At 41.1% G+C, this 22,742-nt stretch overlaps 1 protein-coding gene across 1 annotated transcript; it reads right to left on the bottom strand.

Annotated features, from left to right (window-relative positions):
• Positions 1-18,934: 18,934 nt before the first annotated feature.
• On the bottom strand, positions 18,935-22,013 carry C2H3orf80 (chromosome 2 C3orf80 homolog). The gene has a single exon (XM_004037924.5). It carries the CDS (start codon positions 21,520-21,522, stop codon positions 20,779-20,781), a length of 744 nt encoding a protein of 247 aa, XP_004037972.1. The 5' UTR covers positions 21,523-22,013; the 3' UTR covers positions 18,935-20,778.
• Positions 22,014-22,742: the final 729 nt, after the last annotated feature.

Here is a 22,742-nt window from a genome sequence, read left to right as displayed (position 1 = left end):
AAATGTAAACAAAAAAGACTGGAAGGTTACAGTTCATTGGAGTATCTCAGTGTAGTGAGATAAAGGACAGATTTTAAGACTGAATTTTCTCCAATGTGTGTTTAAATATCATTTTTGTAATTTTATTTTTATTAAAAATATTTTTAATCAATTTTGGACATTTCTATTACACAAAAAAACCCCAAAAAACCCTGTACCCATTAGCAGTGAATCCTCGTCTCCTCCCCTATCCCCCACCCAGCCCTAGGAAACTACTAATCAACTTCCTCTCTTTACAGATTTTCCCCTCCTGGGCATTTAATTTAAATGGAATTATACAATGTGTGTGGTCTTTTGTAACTGGCCTCTTTCACTTAGCACAATGTTTTCAAGGTTTATCCATGTAGCATGTATCAGTTCTTTCTTTTATTGCTGAATAATATTCCACCGTATTTATATGCCACAGTTTATTTACCCATTCATCAGTTGGTAGACATTTGGGTGGCATCTACTTTTGCTTGGGCTGTTATAAGTAAAGGTGTTATGAACATTTTCACACAAGTTATTGAGTAATAGATCTTTTTTCCTTCTTTTTTTTTGAGACAGAGTTTATATATGTGTATATATGTATATATGTGTGTATATAGGTATATATATGTGTATATATGTGTATATATATGTATATATATATACACCATGGAATACCATACATACCATGGAGATGTATATATATGTGTGTGTATATATATATATATAAATATATATATATATATAAAACATTTTCTTTATCCATTTGTTGACTAATGGGCATTTGGGCTGGTTCCATATTTTTACAATTGTGAATTCTGCTGCTATAAGCATGCGTATGCAAGTATCTTTTTCATATCATGTCTTCTTTTCCTCTGGGTAGATACCCAGTTTGGGTTGCTAGATCAAATGGTAGATCTACTTTTAGTACTTTAAGGAATCTCCACACTGTTTCCCATAGTGGCTGTACTAGTTTACATTCCCACCAGCAGTGTAAAAATGTTCCCTTTTCACCACATTCACTCCAACATCTTTTTTTTTTTGGCCATTCTTGTAGGAGTGAGGTGGTATCGCATTGTGGTTTTGAACCACATCTGATCATAGGTGATGTTAAGCATTTTTTTCATGTTTGTTGGCCATTTATATATCTTATTTTGAGAATTGTCTATTCATGTCCTTAAACCAGTTTTTGATGGGGTGGTTTGTTTTTTTCTTGTTGACTTGTTTGAGTTCCTTGTAGATTTCGGATATTAGTCCTTTGCCAGATGTATAGATTGTGAAAATTTTCTCTCAGTCTGAGGATTGTCTGTTTGCTGATTGTTTCATTTGCTTTGCAGAAGCCTTTTAGTTTAATTAAGTCTCATCTATTTATCTTTATTTTTGTTGCACTTGCTTTTGGGTTCTTGGTCATGAAATCTTTGCCTAAGCCAATCTCTAGAAGGGTTTTTCCGATGTTATCTTCTAGAATTCTTATGGTTTCAGGTTTTGAGATATGATTTAAGTCCTTGATCCATCTTTGTTGGGAAAAAGCTGAGTGTTGGGGAAAAAAACTGAGGCAGGGCTTGTATGTCTGACATAATGTCCTCTGGAATGTGTCTAGACTGGCTGGCTCCTTGCTTCTAGCCCTCCTACACTCTTAGATCAATTGTATTCCCATTATCTCAAGTAGCAGAACATGTTCCATATAAATGCTAAACCAAGAAGAGCTGTAGATCATGCATCTGCCCTTTTGACCCCCACATTCTCACCACCTGTTTTTTTTGTTGAATTACCAATAAATAGTGTGGACTCCCAGAGCTCGGGGCCTTCGCAGCCTCCGCAGCCTCCACAATCCCAATGGCCCCCTGGTCCCACTTTCCTTCTCAAACCATCTTTTTCTCAATCCTTTGACTCTGCCAGACTTAGTCGCCCCTATGGCCTGGTGTTGGGTCTGATCACCCCAATACATCTTGAGTTAATTTTTGTATAGGTGAGAGATGAGGATCCAGTTTCCTTCTTCTACATGTGGCTTGCCGGTTATCCCAGCACAATTTGTTGAATAGGGTGTCCATTCCCTACTTTTGGTTTTTGTTTGCTTTCAGTTGGCTGTAAGTATTTGGCTTTATTTCTGGGTTCTCTATTTTGTTTCATTGTTCTATGTGCCTATTTTTATATCAATACCATGCTCTTTTGGTGACTATGGCCTTATGGTGTAGTTTGAAGTCAAGTAATGTGATGACTCCAGATTTATTCTTTTTGCTTAGTCTTGCTTCGCTATGTGGGGTCCTTTTTGGCTCCATATGAACTTTATGATTTTTTTTTCTAGTTCTGTGAAGAATGATGGTGGTATTTTGATGGGAATTGCATTGAATTTGTAGATTGCTTTTGGCAGTATGGTCATTTTCAAAATATTGAGTCTACCCATCTATGAACATGGAAAGTGTTTCCATTTGTTTGTGTCATCTCTGATTTCTTTTAGCAGTGTTTTGTAGTTTTCTTGTAGAGGTCTTTCACCTCCTTGGTTAGGTATATCCCTAAGTATTTTATTTTATTTTTTTGCAGCAATTGTAAATGGGGTTGTGTTCTTGATTTGATTCTCAGATTGGTTACCGTCGGTGCACAGCAGTGCTACTGATTTGTGTACATTAACTTTGTATCCTGAAACTTTGCTGAATTCATTTATCATATCTAGGAGCTTTTTGGATGAGTCTTTAGGGTTTTCTAGCCATGTAATCATAACATCAACAAACAGCAACACTTTGACTTCCTCTTTACTGATTTGGATGCCCTTTATTTCCTTCTCTTGTCTGATTGCTATGGTTAGGACTTCCAATACTATGTTGAATAAAAGTGATGAAAGTGGGCATCCTTGTCTTGTTCCAGTTCTCAGGGGGAATGCTCTCAACTTTTCCCCATTCAATACAATGTTGGCTGAGGGCTTGTCATAGATAGATGGCTTTTATTACATTAAGGTATGTCTGTTTTGTGCTGATTTTGCTGAGGGTTTTAATCATAAAGGGATGCTGGATTTTGTCAAATGCTTTTTTCTGCATCTATTGAGATGATCATGTGATTTTTGTTTTTAATTCTGTTTATGTGGTGTATCACATTTACTAACTTGCATATGTTAAATTATCCCTGCATCCCTGGTATGAAACCCACTTGATTATGGTGGATTATCTTTTTGATACGCTGTCAGATTTGGTTAGCTAGTATTTTGTTGAGAATTTTTGTGTCTGTAGTTTTCTTTTCTTTTTTCTTTTTTTTTTTGTTATGTCCTTTCCTGGTTTTTGCATTACGGTGATACTGGCTTCATAGAATGATTTAGGGAGGATTCCCTCTTTCTCTATCCTGTAGAATTGTGTTAATAGGATTGGTACCAATTCTTCTTCTTCTTCTTCTTCTTTTTAGATGTAGTCTGGCTCTGTTGCCCAGGCTGGAGTGCAGTGGTGCGATCTCACTGCAACTTCTGCCTCCTGGGTTCAAGCAATTCTCCTGTCTCAGCCTCCCAAGTAGCTGGGATTACAGGCGCATGCCACCATGCCTGGCTAATTTTTGTACTTTTAATAGAGATAGGTTTTCGCCATGTTGGCCAGGCTGGTCTTGAACGCCTGACCTCAAGTGATCCACCCACCTCAGCCTCCCAAAGTGCTGAGATTACAGGCGTGGGCCACCGCTCCCGGCCCCAATTCTTCTTTGAATGTCTGATATAATTCAGCTGTGAATCTGTCTGGTCCTGGACTTTTTTTGTTGGCAATTTTAAAATTACCATTTCAATCTCGCTGCTTGTTATTGGTCTGTTCAGAGTTTCTATTTCTTCCTGGTTTATTCTAGAAGGCTTGTTTATTTCCAGGAATTTATCCATCTCCTCCAGGTTTTCTAGTTTATGTGCATAAAGGTATATATAGTAGCCTTGAATGATCTTTTGTATTTCCATTGTATTGGTTGTAATATCTCCCTTTGCATTTCTAATTGAGCTTACTTGGATCTTCTCTCTTTTCTAGGTTAATCTTTTTTTCTTGGTCTATCGATTTTATTTATCTTTTCAAAGAGCCAGGTTTTGTTTCATTTGTCTTCTGTATTTTTGTTTGTCTGTTTCAATTTCATTTAGCTCTGCTCTGATCTTTGTTATTTTCTTTTCTTCTGCTGGATTTGGGTTTGGTTTGCTATCATTTAATTCCTTGAGGTGTGACCTTAGATTGCCTATTTGTGTACTTTCAGACTTTTTGATGTAGCCATTTAAGGCTATAAACTTTTCTGTCAGCACCACCTTTGCTGTATCCCAGAGCAAAGGTTTGATAAGTTGTGTCACTATTATTGTTCAGTTCAAATAATTTTTTAATTTCCATCTTGATTTCATTGTTGACCCAATGATCATTCAAGAGCAGGTTATTTAATTTCCATGTATTTGCATGGTTTTGAGGATTCCTTTTGGAGTTGATTTCCAATTTTTTTTCACTGTGGTCTGAGAGAGTACTTGATATAATTTCAATTTTCTTAAATTTGTTGAGACTTGTTTTGTTGTCTATCATATGGTCTGTCTTGGAGAAAGTTCCATGTGTTGATGAATAGAATGTATATTCTACAGTTGTTGGGTAGAATGTTCTGTAAATATCTGCAAAGTTCATTTGTTGTAGGGTATAGTTTAAGTTCATTTTTTCTTTGCTGACTTTCTGCCTTGATGACCTGTCTAGTGCTGTCAGTGGAGTATTGAATTCCCCCATTATTATTGTGTTGCTGTCTATCTCATTTCTTAGGTCTAGTAGTAATTGTTTTATAAATTTGGGAGCTCCAATGTTAGGTGCATATATATTTAGGATTGTGATATTTTCCTGTTGGACAAGTCCTTTTTATCATTACATAATGACCCTCTTTGTCTTTTTTAACTGCTGTTGCTTTAAAGTTTGTTTTGTCTTACATAAGAAAAGCTACTCCAGCTCACTTTTGGTGTCCATTCACATGGAATATCTTTCTCCACCCCTTTACCTTAAGTTTATGTGAGTCCTTATGTTAGGTGAGTCTCTTGAAGACAGGAGAATCTTGGTTGGTGAATTCTTACCCATTCTGCCATTCTGTGTCTTTTAAGTGGAGCATTTAGGTCATTGGCTTTCAATGTTAGTATTGAGATGTGAGGTACTGTTCTGTTCATCATGCTATTTGTTGCCTAAATAACTTTTTTCTTTTACATCGTGTTGTTTTATAGCTCCTGTCAGACTTATGCTTTAAGGAGGTTCTATTTTGGTGTGTCTTGAGGAATTTGTTTCAAGACTTAGAGCTGCTTTCAGTAGTTCTTATACTGTTGGCTTGGTAGTGGCATATTCTCTCAGCATTTGTTTGTTTTAAAAAGACTGTATCTTTCCTTCATTTATGAGGCTTAGTTTCACCGGATACAAAACTCTTGGCTGATAATCGTTTTGTTTAAGGAGCCTAAAGACAGAACCCCCATCCCTTCGAGCTTGTAGGGTTTCTGTTGAGAAATCTTGTTAATCTGATAGGTTTTCCTGTATAGGTTACCTAGTGCTTTTGCCTCCACAGCTTTTAAAATTATTTACTTCATTTTGACTCTAGATAACCTGATGACTGTGTGCCTAGGTGATGATCTTTCTGTGATGAATTTCCCAGGTGTTCTTTCAACTTCTTGTATTTGACGTCTAGTTCTCTAGCAAGGCCAAGGAAATTTTCCTTAATTATTCCCTCAGATATGTTTTCCAAACTTTTAGATTTCTCTTCTTCCTCAGGAACACCAATTATTCTTAGATTTGGTCATTTAACATAATCCCAAATTTCTTGGAGGCTGTGTTTGTTTTTTAAATTCTTTTTTCTTTGCTTTTGTTGAATTGGGTTAATTTGAAAGCCTTGTCTTCAAGCTCTGAAGTTCTTTCTTCTACCTGTTTGATTCTATTGCTGAGATTTTCTACTGCATTTTGCATTTTTCTAAATGTCTCCTTCATTCTAGAAGTTGTGATTGTTTTTTATTTATGCTTGTTAGATATGAGTTCTAAATTTCTTTTCAAAGAATCAATATGTCAGTATGTTCAATTCTTTGCCTTCTACTTTTAAACTTAACTTCCTCATAAAGCAATATTTTTCGATTACCTGCTCCACCCTGACTCATTTCAATCACCTGCTCCACCCTGACTCATTCCAATTACCTGCTACCTGCTGCGTCCTGACTCATTCTCCACGCTGCATAACCATTTTTCCCGCCAAACCACTCACCCCATCACTCTCTTTAAATTAGCCAATCAGAATTAGTTTAGCCTGTGCGGTCTAACCCTAGCCAATAGGGGGACAACACAGCAGCAGAGGCCACCTGCGTCAGGGATAAGAAGAACCCCTTCCCCTCCCTTGTCCAAGTGTGTGCTCATCATTGCTCCATCTGTAAGGGCGCACCCTTCTATAGAAGCACCTTGCCTTGCTGAGAAAAAGAAAATTTTATATTCGAGTGCTATTTCTTTTGAGGCACCGAAACTTTATTTATAACACTCTCTATTCCTCTGGAGATTTTTCCATCCATATCCTATAGCATTTAAAAAATTTCTTTGAGTTGATATTCACCTTTTTCTGGTGCCTCCTTGAGTAGCTTAATACTTGACCTTTTGAATTCTTTTCCTGGCAATTCAGAGATTTCTTCTCAGTTTGGATCCATTGCTGGTGAGCTAGTGTGATCTTTTGGGGGTGTTAAAGAACCTTGTTTTGTCATATTACCAGAATTGTTTTTCTGGTTCCTTCTCATTTGGGTAGACTCTGTCAGAAGGAAGATCTGGGGCTCAAGCGCTGCTGTTCAGATTCTTTCGTCCCACACGGTGCTCCCCGGATGTGAGTGCTCAGAGAAGAGGCTTCCTGAGAGCCAAACTACAGTGAATGTTAATTCTCTTCTGTATCTAGCTGCCCAGCAGAGCTACCAGGTCCTGGCATGGTACTGAGGAGTCTCTGCAAAGCGTCTTGTGATGTGATCCATCTTCAGGTCTCTCAGCCTTGGATACCAGCACCAGCTCCAGTGGAGGTAGCAGGAGAGTGAAGTGGACTCTGTGAGGGTCCTTTGTTGTGCTGTTGTTTATTGCGCTAGTTTTATGTTGGTTGGCCTCTAGCCAGGAGGTGGTGCTTTCAAGAGAGCATCAGCGGCCGGGCACAGTGGCTCACGCCTGTAATCCCAGCACTTTGGGAGGCCGAGGCGGGTAGATCACAAGGTCAGGAGATCGAGACCATCCTGGCTAACATGGTGAAACCCCGTCTGTACTAAAAATACCAAAAAAAAAAAAAAAAAAATTAGTCAGGCGTGGTGGCAGGTGCCTGTATTCCCAGCTACTCAGGACTGAGGCAGGAGAATGGTGTGAACCCAGGGGGTGGAGCTTGCAGTGAGCTGAGATCGCGCCACTGCACTCCAGCCTGGGTGACACAGCGACACTCCATCTCAAAATAAATAAATAAATAAATAAATAAATAAATAAATAAATAGCATCAGCTGCAGTAGTATAGGGAGGATACAAGCTTGTCCTAAGGTCACCTGGATAAGTTTTTCTCAGGCAGTGGGTGGGTCCATAGGGCTACCAAGAGATTATGTCCTTTGCCTTTAGCTACCAGGGCCAGTAGAGAAAGTCCATCAGGTCGGGGTAGGGATAGGCATGTCTGAGCTCAGACTCTCCTTGGGCAGGGCTTGCTTCCGCTGCTGTGGTGGATGGAGGTCTGGTTCTCAGGCCAATGGAGTTATGTTCCCAGGGGGATTATGGCTGCGTCTGCTGTGTCATGCAGGTCACCAGGAAGGTGAGAGAAAGCCAGCAGTTACAGGCCTCACTCAGCTCCCATGCAGCCCGAAAGGCCGGTCTCACTCCCAACATGCCCCTCCAATAGCACTGAGTTTATTTCCAGACAGGAGGTGAGCAGGGCTGAGGACTCGCCCCAGGCTGCAGGCCACCCCACTGGGAAAACAAGCAGGGCTTTCAGGTTTTGCACCTCCCTGCCTGACACAACTTCTGTGGCCTCAAGACCCAGCATGCCAGTCTGACTCCCATGGCCAATCTCTCTGGCTCTTCTTACCATTCACCCACTACACTGGCTTCTCAACAGCAAGGTGTCCACACTCAACCCCTCCAGTCTCATTTAGTGTGTCACATCTAGTCCTTCCTTGCCTGCCCCAACCCTATTTCTGTTTTCTGACCCAATCTTAAACTCAGTGTGTCACTTCAACCAAAATCAGTCATGAAGATCATTTTGTAGGCTTTTTTAAGTGAAGTTAATTATATTTTGTTTTACATAAATGTGTTTCTATTCTTCTTAATTCAAATCATTAATGTCCAGGACTAATTAGAAAAGTTTTGGAATTTCCACAAAGAGATTTGAATTTCACACCAAGAATGCAGTGTCAACCAATATATGTACAATGGCACTGGAAATACATTCTGATGTTCCAGGCACAAAGGAACAAGTTATGTGGCTTATGGTCACATAACTAGTAAATGTAGAGACCAGAGATTTACCTAGGCAGGCAGACTCTGCATACTCCACAGCCCAACTCTAAACCACTATGTATATGAAGTTCTTGTTTGTTTGTTTATTTTTTTTTTTGACAGAGTCTCCTTCTGTTGCCCAGGCTGGAGTACAGTAGCATGATCATAGCTCACTGCTGCCTCGATCTCCTGGGCTCCGGTGATCCTCCCACCTCATCCTCCTGAATAGTTAGGACTACAGGTGTGCATCACCACACTTGGCTAAGTTTTGTATTTTTCACAGAGGTGGGGTCTCACTTTGTTGCCCAGACTGGTCTTGAACTCCTAGGCTCAAGCAGTCCTTGCCTTGGCCTCCCAAAGTGCTAGATTATAGGCATAAACCACCACACTCAGCCTATATGAAGTCTTAACATTCATATTCTACCACGAAAATATAAACAGAACCTTAATTTGAGAATGTGCTATTTTTGTCCTTGCTCTGATGTTAGCTACCATTGGGTATTTAGTGATATGTTGGACTCTATGGTTCTCATTTTTATGCTGAGCATACAAATCCCCTGATGTTTCTTTTTTAAAATATTGGAAAAGATTTACCAGCTATTTTAAAGAAATGGTTTTCAATTTTTAAAGTTAACTAAGACAGACTGGGAAGGAGGCATGCTTGGTACTAACGGCCCATTAGCCGAATGAAATGGAAAAATGAAAAACACAAACAAACAAACAAAAAAACCAGTATCTGAGTAGTTTTTTGTCAGACATTTCAGATTGTATCCATTTTATCCATTAAACATTTCTACATGCCTACAAATAATTTTGAGTCATTATTATAGATTCCCAGCACAGATCCTAAGGTGTTTTACAGTGGTTTCTTTAAACAGCAAATTACAGCCACCATGCCTGTAATCCCAGCACTTTAGGAGGCCAAGGAAGGCAGATTGCTTGAGCTCAGGAGTTCAAGACTCCAGCCTGGGCAACATGGTGAAACCCTGTCTCTACAAAAAATACAAAAATTAGCTGGATGTGGTGGCACACGCCTATAGTCCCAGCTACTTGGGAGGCTGAGATGGGAGGATCACTTGAGCCCCAGGGGTTGGGGGGGTCGAGGCTGCAGTGAGCCTTGATTGTGCTACTCCACTCCAGCCTAGGCAAAAGAGTGAGACTCTCAGAAAAAAAAAAAAAAAAATATATATATATATATATATATATATATATATATATATATTCTGCAAGGTTAAATTAATTGTGTGTTGAGACATTGAGTGGTTGAGAACAGCAATTCTGGAGTAAAACAGGCTGGATCAGCTTCCTGGATCTTCTACCTATCAGTCGTGTGACTTTGGGCACATTACTCAATCTCTTGGGGCCCTACTTTTCTCATCTGTAAAATGGGGTTAATAATCCTCACTTCCTCCTGTTGTGAATTTTAAGTGAAATAATACATGTAAAGTGCCTAGAACAGTGCCTGACATATGTCTTCGTTCAGTGAATTATAGTTATTTTTGTTATAGTCATCATGATAGAAATGAAAAGTGTCACCCTCACAGCAAATGTTGAGCTTATATCTAAAGTTGGATGAATGCCTATATTTTATTTTTTGGAAGAAAGGCTAAAATGTAAATGCTACCAAATGTTAAATCAGAGCAAGCTAGAAATAATGATATTTAACTTATCAAAGTGAATTGCCAGAGTTCAAAGTCAGTAACTATAAATTTCAGGAATTCACTAATGAAATTACTAATTATAACTGATTACAGATGTTTACTAAAATAGGTAGCCATAAAAATCTTAGGAGCACTGCAAAGCATAATAGGGAACCCATAGAAACTCTAACATTCCTCAAGAGACTGATGAAAAGAGCTGAAGAAAAGGCAAAAGCTGTGGAAGACCTGGCAGGTATCAGAGAGCACCCACAATCACTGAAAGAACCAGAGGAACAAATTAAGTGGTGAAACACCCATAGAAATCTTATGAGCACTCCAAAGCACAAAACAGAACCAGCGGAAACTCTAAGAATTCTCATGAAAATGCCAGGACACTTAAAATAAAACCAAAACCCACAGAAGACTGGCAGCTATCAGAGAGCTCCTGTAAACACCAAAAGAACTAGAGGAACAAATAAGTGTTGATGATGTCAACAGAAAGTTTAGGAACACTTCAAAGCACAAACCCAGGAGACTGCTGGGGATGACTGGGGAAAATGCAGTCAGGAAGAAAACCCGACAGGCATCAAAGGGCTTATGAAAATGCCAAGGCAGACAGCACAGCTAGAGAGTGAAAGCAACAAGAACCCCAGATCTGCCAAGTGGAAATGGTGAAAACTCACAGGGAGCAAGAGATTGTTTAGGATACCTAAAGAAAAGCCAGAACTGGCGGAAGACCCAACAGAAACCAAGGGCCTTGGGAAAACTCCACAGCCAATTGCCAACCCAGAGGACAATCAACAAGAAACTTGGGACAGTACCAAGGACTCAGTGCGAATCAGCTGGACTTCTTACAACAATCAAGAAATTTCTGAGAACTTCTGTGAAAAAGATTGAACCCATGGAAGACCTGACAGGCACCAATAGACCAAAACTCCTAAAGAAATAAAGGCCGGCGCAGTCATTGACGTCTGTAATCCCAGCACTTCGGGAGGCCAAGGCTGGAGGATCACTTGAGTACAGGAGTTGGAGACTAGCCTGAGAAACATAGCAAGACACACACACACACACACACACACACACACACACACACACACACACACACACACAGAAATACATAGTTTCAAATAGCTAGAAGGAGGATACTGAATGTCCCCAACACAAAGAAATGATAAATGTTTGAGATGATGATCTGCTAATTACCCTGGTCTGGTCACTATACATTATAGGTATCAAAACATCACTATGTATCTCATAAACATGTACAATTATTATATGTCAACTAAAACGTAAAAAAACGAAAAAGATGAAAACAGTGACTTGAACTTAGTATGTTCTCAAGAAATATTTGTAAAAGGAATAAAAGTAAAATAAAGCCCAGTTGGATTCTGTTTCCACTAGAAAAAAAAAAAGAAAACAAGCAGAATATTTTTTTTTTCTTTCTTGAGACAGTCTCACTTTGTCGCTCAGGCTGGAGTGCACTAGTGCTGTCTTGGCTCACTATAACCTCCGCTTTCTGGGTTAGAGAGATTCTCATGCTTCATCCTCCTGAGTACCTGGGATTACAGGTGTGCACCATTACGCTGGCTAATTTTTGTATTTTTAGTAGAGATGGGGTTTCACCATGTTGCCCAGGCTGGTCTCGAATGCCTGGCCTCAAGGCCAGGTCTCGAACCACCTGCCTTGGCCTCCAAAAGTGCTGGTATCACAGATGTGAGCCACTGCACCTGACCAAGAAGATTTGACAAGTGTCAAGAACCTCATGACAACTCTTTTGTGGAGATGTGAATCGGTAGAAAATTTTACAGGCATCAAGACACTTTTGAAAATTTCTAAGGTATATCTAGTAGATCTGGCAGACATTCCAATGCTTATAGAATCTTAGAAACTCCAAATTCTAAAAAGCTTGCTCATAGGAAACCCTTAGTACACATTCAACTATATTAGACAGAACTAGAAAACCAGTTGGCTAAAACACCTATAATAAAAAATACGAAAAATACTACTCAATGGCCGGGCACAGTGGCTCATGCCTATAAGCCTACCGCTTTGGGAGACTGAGGTAGGAGGATCACTTGAGGTCAGGAGTTCGAGACCAGACTGGCCAACATGGAGAAACTCCGTCTCCACTAAAAATACAAAAATTAGCCAGGCATGGTGGCATGCACCTGTAATCCCAGCTCCTTGTGAGGCTGAGGCAGGAGAATTGCTTGAACCTGGAAGGTGGAGGTTGCAGTGAGCCGAGATCGCACCACTGCACTCCAGCTCGTGTGACAGCGACTGTCTGGAAAAAAAAAATACTACTCAAGAAAGCCAAGCACTAGAAAAAAAAATATAGAACATACACAGATTTTATTTAGAGTTCAAATTTGATTGTACAAGTTTTCAATCAAAAGAAAATGTGGAAGACCATACAAAACTTTTTTTAAGGTTAGTCAACTGACCATGAAGCCCTCCTCACAGCATTAACAAGAATTCTGGACAGATATACAGCTACAGTTAAGCATTAATCAGGCTGTACTTTGGCCCACTTCCTTGTAATCAAAAGTCAGGGTGGCACTAGATACTAACCAGTTGCATCCCCATTCTTCCCATAAATAGGATTTCTGATCTTTAAATGATAAAACTCTTGTTTAAGAATTGCTTCAGCAGATCCTAAATTCCAGAAGTACAGCTGAGACAACCAGTTTGAAGACCGCCACAGAGGACCCAAATGAGCATGAGAATACTGATGCTGCCCCATGACCACACCTTTGTACTCTGACCAATCAACGAGCTCAACACTTTGGCCCACTCCAAAACCAAAATCCTCAGGGAGACAGATTTGAGGTTTTCTCTCATCTCCTCTTCTGTTTGGTGGCCCTATGATTAAACCTGTTTCTCTGCTGCAACCAGGTGTCTCTGCATATTAACTTCCTTGTGCATCAGGCGATGAACCAATTATGATTACAATCATACAGAACTTTTTAAAACACCAAAAGAAAACATTGACCCAAGCAAGAGTTATCAGTAACTTATTGAAACCATCAAGAAAAAAGAACAGTGCAATTGAAGACTTATTGGAATGAAAACACTTATGACAGAACCCAAACGAAAACATCGTTTGGAAGTATATAATGGATTTGAAGAAATGTTTGATCCAATGAACAAAAATAAGAATCGACTAGGAGATCTGTCAAGAAAACTTCTTTTGTAATCCTTGTTAATATGAATCTAAAACTAATGCTTCTGAAACTGGAGACATGGCCAAAGAACATGCAAGATTGAGTTAGTCAAAGAACCAGGTCTACCCTAAAAAATAAAGATTTTCAAGAATCTAAAACCTTTGCCTAGCCAAACAGATATGTGCAAAGAGAAATTAATATAAAGGAATATAAGCTTTTTTATTTTTTTTGAGACAGAGTCTTGCTCTGTCACACAGGCTGGAATGCAATGGTGCAAACTCCACTCACTGCAACCTCCACCTCCTGGGTTCAAGTGATTCTCCAGCCTCAGCCTCCCGAGTAGCTGGGATTACAGGCAACCACCACCATGCCCGTATTTTTAGTAGAGACAGGGTTTCACCATATTGGTCAGGCTGGTCTTGAACTCCTGACTTCAGGTGATACATCTGCCTCAACCTCCCAAAGTGCTTGGATTACAGGCGTGCACCACCGTGCCTGGCCATAAGCTTAATTTTCAAAAACGCTGAGTCAGAGAATGTCCCCACGTCCTAGACCCAAATACAGAACTGATAAAAACTGCAACAGTCTCAGTTGCTTACATCAACAGAAAAGATTCAAATAAATAAAGTTTAAAAGAATATTGTGAAGATGCCAGGCGTGGTGGCTCACGCCTGTAATCCCAGCACCTTGGGAGGCCATGGCGGGCAGATCACTTGAGGTAAGGAGTTCAAGACTGGCCTGGCCAGCATGGTAAAACCCCATCTCTACTAAAAATACAAATATTAGCCAGGTGTGGTGGTGCATGCTTGTAGTCCCAGCTACTCAGGAGGCTGAGGCAGGAGAATCACTTGAGCTCGGGAGGCGGAGGTTGCAGTGAGCTGAGATAGCGCCACTGCACTCCAGCCTGGGCAACAGAGCGAGATTCTGTTTCAAAAAACAAAAAAAAGAATATTGTGAAGAGTTTCTAAGAGAAAAACTCAGAACATGGAGCTATGAAACAAAAGACAGTGAGTGTAACATAGTGGGGGGTGGGGGGGTGCGGAGGGGGTGAGATGGGAGAAGGTAAAACTGGTATAAATCTTCAGGAATCTGATGGTTTGGCTAGTTCAACAGGGATTATACACATGGAAAAGAATGACAAACTAATGAAGAATTTGCAACAAAAATTTAAATCTACAAATGGAAAGAAGATATTTTTAAGACCCAGAAAAATAATCAAAATTAATTTTTATCCAGTGGTATCTTTGGTCAATACAGAAGAAAAACTTCACACAAACCAAAATGAAACAGGAGTAATCTGGAAGGTTCTAATCCTCTGTCTGATGAAACTAACATAGGCAACAAAGAGGCAGAAAATAAAACTATTGATAGTTCTTCAGATAAGGTCCTAATACAGTGGGGATTCGAGGCATAACTTCAAGATTATATCTGCAAGCAGGAATAAAAGAAATGTAAAGGTAGAGATATTTTCTAGTCTACCCAGTAAAACAGAGATACCATATGCAGAAGAAGTTTAAGAGGAGCCCATGCAAAAAACCCGTAAGAATGTTATAAAAGATAGAGCAATCAATTGTAAATCAAGTTACCTTTGAGGTCCAGTGACTCAAATGACGTCTTTCCTACAAAGATAGAGGATATGATCTTTTAACTAGTACAACAAATAGAATGTCTGTGAGCAAGGATAGGAAGAAAACAGGTGATCATTACTCACAAAAAGTGACACACATAGAGGATACCACAGTGATGCCTGTGAGAAAAAAATCGAGTAGAAAGATGTAATAGTCCATGAAGAAAGAATATGCTTGAGGTTTGGAAGCCAAAATAAGATCCCTATCATTACTAAAATGCAAGGGTCTAATTATTTGTCCTAATATAGCAGAGAACACGTCTTTGGGGAAAGATGGGGAGAAAAGTGCTGATAATCCCTTCAGGAAAATCCAGGTGAGAAAGCAGAAGATAAAGAGGGAGTAGTACATCTGGATCTATTACATTTGAGATTTAGAACAATCCTTGCTGGACACATGAAAAGATTTGTTTGTCCGGCATCACAGAGAAAAACTCCATAGATAATAACAAATAAAAAAAGTTTACAGTCCTTTAGTGGATAAAGAGGAAAAACCATGCCTGGGTCAACATGGAAAAGCTACAGAAGTCAGATGCAAAGAGAAAACAAAGGAAGCACGTTGGAAAATACCATTTTACCAAAAGAAGAAACTGTGCAAAAGGTGAAGCCATACCAGAGAGAGATGAAAGCACAGCAGAATAACATGGAGTTCTAAGAGATGTGTTTCTGAGGAAACATCTACTGAAAACCTAAGCAGGATAAGAACAACCACACAAAAAGAAAGTAAGAACGGCAAGATATCAGACAAGATACTTAGCTAAGAAGCTGAAGAGGGGATAAAAATACTGTTTGGTTTGGCAACAAACATAAGTATCTCCACCATCATATAATTTTTGCCATAAAATTAATAAAAGTGGGCTGGGTGTGGTGGCTCATGCCTGCAATCCCAGCATTTTCAAAGGCTGAGGCGGGAGGATTTCTTGAGCCCACGAGTTCAAAACCAGCCTGGGCAGCATAGTGAGACCTTGTCTCAAAGAAAAAAGTTAAAAATTAGCCAGGCATGGTGGTGTACTCCTGTATCCAGCTACTAGGAGGCTGAGGAGTGAGGACCACTTGAGCCTGGGAGGTTGAGGCCGCAGTGAGCTGTGATCACACCACCGCACTCCAGCGTGGGTGATAGAGCAAGATATTGTCTCAAATAAATAAATAAATAAATTTAAAAAGTGAGTTCTGTAAATAAAAATGAATAAATGAATAATAAAATTAGGTTCTACATGTAATTAAGTATGACAAAAGTATTGGTTTTACTTGATATTTGATTATTTTTACAGGCCAAATTTTACAAAGGAATACTGTAACTTTTCTGGTATTACCCATGTGGAAGAAAGAATGGCTTAAGTTTTTGCCATTAGCTGTTGCTGATTCATTCCTTGGTTGACAAAATACCTTCCCTTAGTTTACCCTTAGTTATTAGTTACCCTTAGTTATTAGTCTTTTCATCAATGCATGAAAGGAGAATGAAAAAGTAAATTGTAAACTACTGAGGTCAGATATGAACTTGCCAAATATTCTATTATTGATCGGTTTAGGAAACTTACACTTTTGAAGAGATGGTTAATGCTTGTTGCTCAAAATAAAACTCAACATACATCATTATTTCTCTCAAGCTGGAAACCCAAATTAATTACAATTCATAAAATTTTTAATAAAAGTCAGATCAGGATATTGTATAAATCTAGACATCATATTCATGTTTATATGAGTTTCAGCTTTGAATTGTTTCCTTTATTAATTCCACTTGAGAGAAACTGTATACAAAAAGTACAACATTAAGGTACTTAGCATATTGCCTTTCAAATTGTTAACTGAGTCCATTTCCTTAATATTCCCTCTGGCCTTTACAATTGAATCTTGTTTTCCTTATAGAGTACATTTCATGCCCTTTGACATAATTGCCAATGCCATTTTCCATGGTTGAAGCATACTCACATTTGCAGAATGTAGCAATTAATGGCCTCTTAAAACTATCATTCTATCTCAAGAAGACATTTTCCCCTTGGTTATGATATTGAACACCCATAACAAATTGCTTGTAATCAACTGGTGATTACACACACACACACACACACAACAGTCATCCCTAGGTATCCATAGAGATTGGTTTTAGGACCCCCTGCAAAGGTCAAAATCAACTCCCTGATATAAAGTGGTGTAGTATTTGCATATAACCTATGCATATCATCCCATATACTTTACATCTCCTCTAGATGACTTATAACACTTAATACAATATAAATGTTATGTAAATAGTTGCTATAATGTATTATTAATTTGCAGTTTTAAATGTTATATTTTCTTTCTTAAAAATATTTTCAAAAAATTAAAAAAATACATTTTCTACCTGCAGTTGGTTGCATCTGCAGATGCAGAACCCACAGATACAGGAGAACCAACTGTACATACACAATATACATATTTATATATCTAGCACCTAAATTTAGAAAATCAATCATGTTTTCTGCATTCCAGATGGATTACAATATGCAGGACCATTATTTCCCTACTCTTGAGAAGTCAGTGAAAATAAAATGTGCTTAAAATGTTTTAGTATTCGAATTACTTTGATAACTGAAAACCAGGAGCAAAAGCTCACTTGGTACTGGAAAACACTGCACGCCCAGGTGGGTTTAGTTAAGATATATATGCCACAGGCTGGGCATGGTGGCTCACGCCTATAATCCCAGAGCTTTGGGAGGCCAAGGCAGGCAGATCACTTGAGCCCAGGAGAATGAGACCAGCCTGGGCAACATGGCGAAACCCCATCTCTACAAAAAAATACAAAAATTAGCTGGGTGTGGTGGTGTGCACCTGTAGTCCCAGCCATGCAGGAGGCTGAGGCAGGAGGATCCCTTGAGCCCAGAAGGTCAAGGCTGCAGTGAGCGGTGATCATGCCACTGCACTTCAGCCTGGGCAACAAAGTGAGATCTTTTCTCAAAAAAAAAAAAAAAAAAGAAGATATATATACCATAAAATTTATGTTCCATATTAACTCCATTAACATGTCATGCCATAAGTTAATAGTGTATTATTCTACAGATAAAGAACACAATGTTCTATCCTCCACTTTTACTACAGAATATTAAAAAGAAGTAAAATCATTTCTTAGTGAATTTTTTTCAGGTAACAGGATAACTATTTTCTATATTAATAAACACATGCAATTATATATAATAGGTTCTGTCTATATAATAATTTCCAAGTGAAATCTATAAAACTTAACACCCAGATACTGCCTTTACTGCTTTAAAAATGTTTCTATCCAGGCAATCCAGGTTACAAACACACAGGTTCTGTGTGTGTTAATATGGTGTGTTATATGTGTATATATTACCATAAGACATGCTCATTAATAAAATACTGTTTTAAAGAATTTTTCCACAAAATTATGCCTGAACAAAATTGTCCTTGGTAAATCAATGGATTGCAAGAAAAAAAACCCCACAGTAGAGTCAAACTCATTTCTATTGAACTGAGGGATGTGAATAAAAGCTTGTGGGTTGGGCAGATAAAAAACAGGTGAAAACTTGTCATTTTAAAATTCAGTAGAACCTCATTGTGTGATTGGTATCAAGTGTAATTACCACTTTATAGACATTCTAGATTTTAGGGAGAGAAATATTCCATAGTTGATAAAAGAAATATACTTGATCTGTGTTGTAAGTATTTTTCATAGGATTTTGTTGAATTTCTTTAAGATGTTATGGTAACAACATATAGACTATGCTTCATATACTGGCACAGGTATTTGGATATTTAGGTTGATGTTTCAGATACAGGTAACATTTGTGAACTGTGTAAAACAGTGTAACCTCAAAGAATAAATTATTTTTTAAAATATGGCAACTTTCCAGTTTGTTTGAATGGTGAGTAGTATTGATAGCCACATATAACAAAAATATACGGTATTTGAGTAACATTAATATGTGATTATATAATGTAATTAAATTTTGTACCATTCTCAACTGATATAGCCTCAACTCCTGATACTTTTGTCAATTCACAGCTCAAATTGCTTTAAATGACAAATAGACATATTTCATATTTTGATACACTACCATATAGCCACACATCTGATAAAATTTGCATAGAGAAAAGATTTTAATGTTTTGTTATTTTTTAATACACTTCAAATGATTTTTCTTTAGTCACAAGGTCATTAGTTTTTAGAAGTTTACAGTAAACCATTTTCTTTTATTACAATTCAGACATTTAAAAAATTCTCAGAACTGTCAGACTTTTTCAACCAGCCTTTAAAAATTTAATTAAATAATTTTCTTCAATACAAGTCAGATATTTTAAGATTTTTCAGGAGCATCAGACTTCTTCAATCAGAAGAACAATGTTCTAAAAACATGCATGAGATCCATGTGTGTAATCGTTCTTGATATAACAACATTCACCTTTTCCCAAGCAGAGAAACCTTTCGTATTTTTCCTTCTCCTTTCAGGTGAATGACAAACTGTAATAACAATATTATAAACAATGTGTGTATAGCACATAGACAATATGCATATGTACATTACACACAATGTATTAAAATATGTTATATTATCTTTTACTTTTAAAGGGCGTGTCGCAGAACAGGAAACTGATACAATGACACTTGTTTCTTAAGAGAAGCTGATTGAATCCTTCTGTAGCACATTACTGCACAATTAATGGCTTTAAACGAAAGTTACAAGTCGTAAGTTCTTATGTTTTGGATCATGTTGTGGAATGTATTCCAAATGAAAAATGGAGGAGAAAGTGCACAACATAATATGCTTCATGGTATGGCATATACATGTCAATTATTTTTACATATAACTATGTGATGAATGATACAGTTAAAAGCTATACTACATAATGCATACAGTTATTATTATAAAAAGTTATATATTATGCCACAGTACTAAAAATAAAATATATTCTTCTCAAATAGTGAAAATAAGATATCCTTCATGTTTTTTATGTCACATATGCTTCCTCGTTTGACCATACCTGTTTTTCTTTTTTAATGAAATAATTTAATGAATTATTAAACAATAATGACAGAGTATGGGCAATTTCCTGACCATTAATGGCCTACAAAAAGTGATAAGACGATTACCTTGTCGTGAATTTGCTGAAATACCCTCCTGTTGCGTTCAATGCATGGTAAAAATATTAGAATAAAAGACAAATAAATATAAATACCTTCTCAGTTATTGAACAATCAAAAGTCCAGCCGAATGGATACACATGGTTGCTGTTCCCTGAGTAGGTACAGCAGCTAACCTTGTATCACAGGTGTACCCCCCTAGCCCACTCCGTGCACTCCACCTAATTGTGAAACACCAGCTGTTACTATTTACTCCATCAGGAAGACACTGAGGGATTTTGGGGGGTCTGCCGCATGGCAGCGATTTCATCATAACCAAGTGGCGCTCTCCCACACCCACGTGCAGCAGTCCCCGGTCGCGGCTGGTCCTCAACGGCTCCTCGCCCTCTGCCCACCCTGGGAGACCTGTCCAGGCGGCAGGTAGGGAAAGGAGTGGAACTGCGGTCCTTTCTCCTCAGCCCTAAAGAAGACCGCCCTTCTCTCGACGCACCAAAGGGCTCACGTGTTCTCTTTGACTAGGGAAGCAGGCACTTACTAGTGAACCACAATACGAGGCAAGGCAGAGGGCAGGGACGTCCTTCGAAGGTGCGCTGGAGGGTCGCCTGCTGCAGCCGCACCCGCCGCGCGTGCCCCACGTTTCTTTGAACGGAATGAAACGCAGAGAAACATAAGATCCCGGGAGAACGCGAGGGAGACGAGTGACCCCAACCCAGTCGCGGGGTGCCGGGCAGTTAGGCCAGGGTGCCAGATAAGGTCTGAGGCAGTTGGCGGCGGCACCCCGGCCGTTGCTTGCCACCCGCAGCCCCCAGCCCTGCACCAGCCGCCGATCCCCGAGCGCTCAGATAAGGGGGTGGCGGCCCTCGCCGCCGTCGGGCTCCGCGGCGACCCCGCCTCGAGGGCGGCCAAGCACCGACACTGGCAGCACGACCTCCCCGGGGCTGAGCTGCTGCAGCCGCATGGACTCCTCGTAGGTGGGCAGATACTTGACCTCCTCGTAGCTGGGCAGCTGCAGGAAGACCGGCGACACTACACGCATCTCGTGCTCTGAGGCGCAGGAGGGGTCCGAGCGCCCGCCGCCTCCCCGGCCCCGGCCGCCGCCGCCACTGTCCAGCAGTGAGTCCTGAGAGCCGGCTGCCGCCTCGTCGCGCAGCAGAGCGGGCGAGTCGTCCTCGTCGTCGGGCGGCCCCGCGCCCCCCAGCGGTCCGGCGCCCCCCGGAGGCCCGGGCCGCTGTCCCGGGCGCGCCTGGCCGCGCGGGTACCTGCGTGGACTGGGGCAGATGATGCGCTGCAGGAAATAGCCGATGGCGAAGAGCACCAGCAGGATGAGCAGCCCGGAGAGCTTGCGGACGAACCAGCCCACGTTGTCCAGGAAGGCGTGCAGCGGCAGCTTGCAGCAGCGCACCGCCGTGGCGTTGGTCGCGTCGCAGCAGCGCTCCCGCTCGCCGCACGCCAGCTCAGCGCAGCCCCCGCCGCCCCGCGAGGGCGCCACCAGCGCCAGCGCCAGCAGTAGCAGCAGCGGCAGCAGAGGCGGCGGCGCCGGAGCCACCGACAGGCCCTCAGCAGTGACCCCGGGTCCCCACATGGCCCGCGCAGACCTCGGCTAACGTCCGAGACGGGAGGCTGGGGAGTCCGTCCGCCCTCGCGTCCGTCGGCCTCTCCCCGGCGCTCCGCTCGGGTCCCGCGCGCGCCGCGTCCCGCGCCTCAGCTACCTGCGGCCGGAGCAGTCCTCACTTGGCCACGCTTGGGCGGGAGGAGGAGCCCGCGGCGCGCGGAGGCTGCGGGAGGCGGCTGCTACTCGCGGCCCAAGCAGCTTCCCGAGCTTCTGACCTTAACCTCTCGCGCCCAACCGCCCGGGCCGGGTGCAAGGCTTCCGGAGCCTCCCTAAATGGCAGAGGCAGCCCGCGCGGGGCTGCCATGGGCATCTTGGCCCCGGCCGGCCGCGTTTTTCCTCCCCCGCCTTGTCGCTCTCTGGGACTGGAAGGGTTAACGCTCTGCTCTCAGCCCGGGAGCCCCTTGATCTTGATTAATTCAGCCTTCGCGCTTAGGCCCGCCAGACGGGCGGGCTCTCGCTCGCGTAGGTGTCTCAGTTTTAAGTGATTGGATTTCCCCAGGAATGTTATTTAAATTGACTTGCGACTGGGATTCGCTTACCATCTTTCTTGTGATCTTCCGATTAAAAATAGATGATGGCCATTAATGGCTAGTGCAGTACCCGCTGCTGTCCCAGAGTTTGGGGGTGGGGGGTGGAGACCGGCGGATATTTCTGCTTGCAGGCAGGTCCAGGGAGCTAGGAACCCGGGATTCCCAGGAAACCTCCAGAACAGGTAGAGAATTTCTCGTAGAGGGACAGGTCAGGGTACCACAGAGGTAGCCCCAGAGGGACAGGGAAGCGCTCTGTCAAGGTGACCTTAGTTGATTAAGGAGAAGTGAGGGGACGCATATTTTCCCAGTGGCTCATCCGACAAGCCCCCACTGAGTCCGAAGCACAAAGCAAAGATTTGGGTTGCCGGGATGAAAGGAGACCCCTCCTTGAGCATAAATAACACATCCGTGAAATGTCTAAGGAGGTTACAAGTGATTGGCAACGTTCTTGAGCATTGATTTGCGCCTAAAGGGTCTTTTTCAAGATTATTCTTGTTCGCAAAGTTTGACTTTAAAGGAAGTCTGCGCTCCCAGTTAACATGGAACAGGGTTTACCTTGCCTTGGTTGTCACCATTCTCTGGGGAAGCCCGTTAGGGCACACAGCACACGTAAGGGGCGACAGTTACCGCGGTCCCTGACTGGCAAGCACATCTACATGG

Source organism: Gorilla gorilla, chromosome 2 (genome assembly GCF_029281585.2).
Source record: "Gorilla gorilla gorilla isolate KB3781 chromosome 2, NHGRI_mGorGor1-v2.1_pri, whole genome shotgun sequence".
Taxonomy (NCBI): Eukaryota; Metazoa; Chordata; class Mammalia; order Primates; family Hominidae; genus Gorilla; species Gorilla gorilla.
Note: the sequence above shows the minus strand (reverse complement) of the source record. Positions and strands in the feature narration are given on the sequence as shown.

Excerpts from the sequence above, each read along its gene's own strand:
- C2H3orf80 (XM_004037924.5), bottom strand. The coding sequence starts at position 21,522 with ATGTGGGGACCCGGGGTCACTGCTGAGGGCCTGTCGGTGGCTCCGGCG.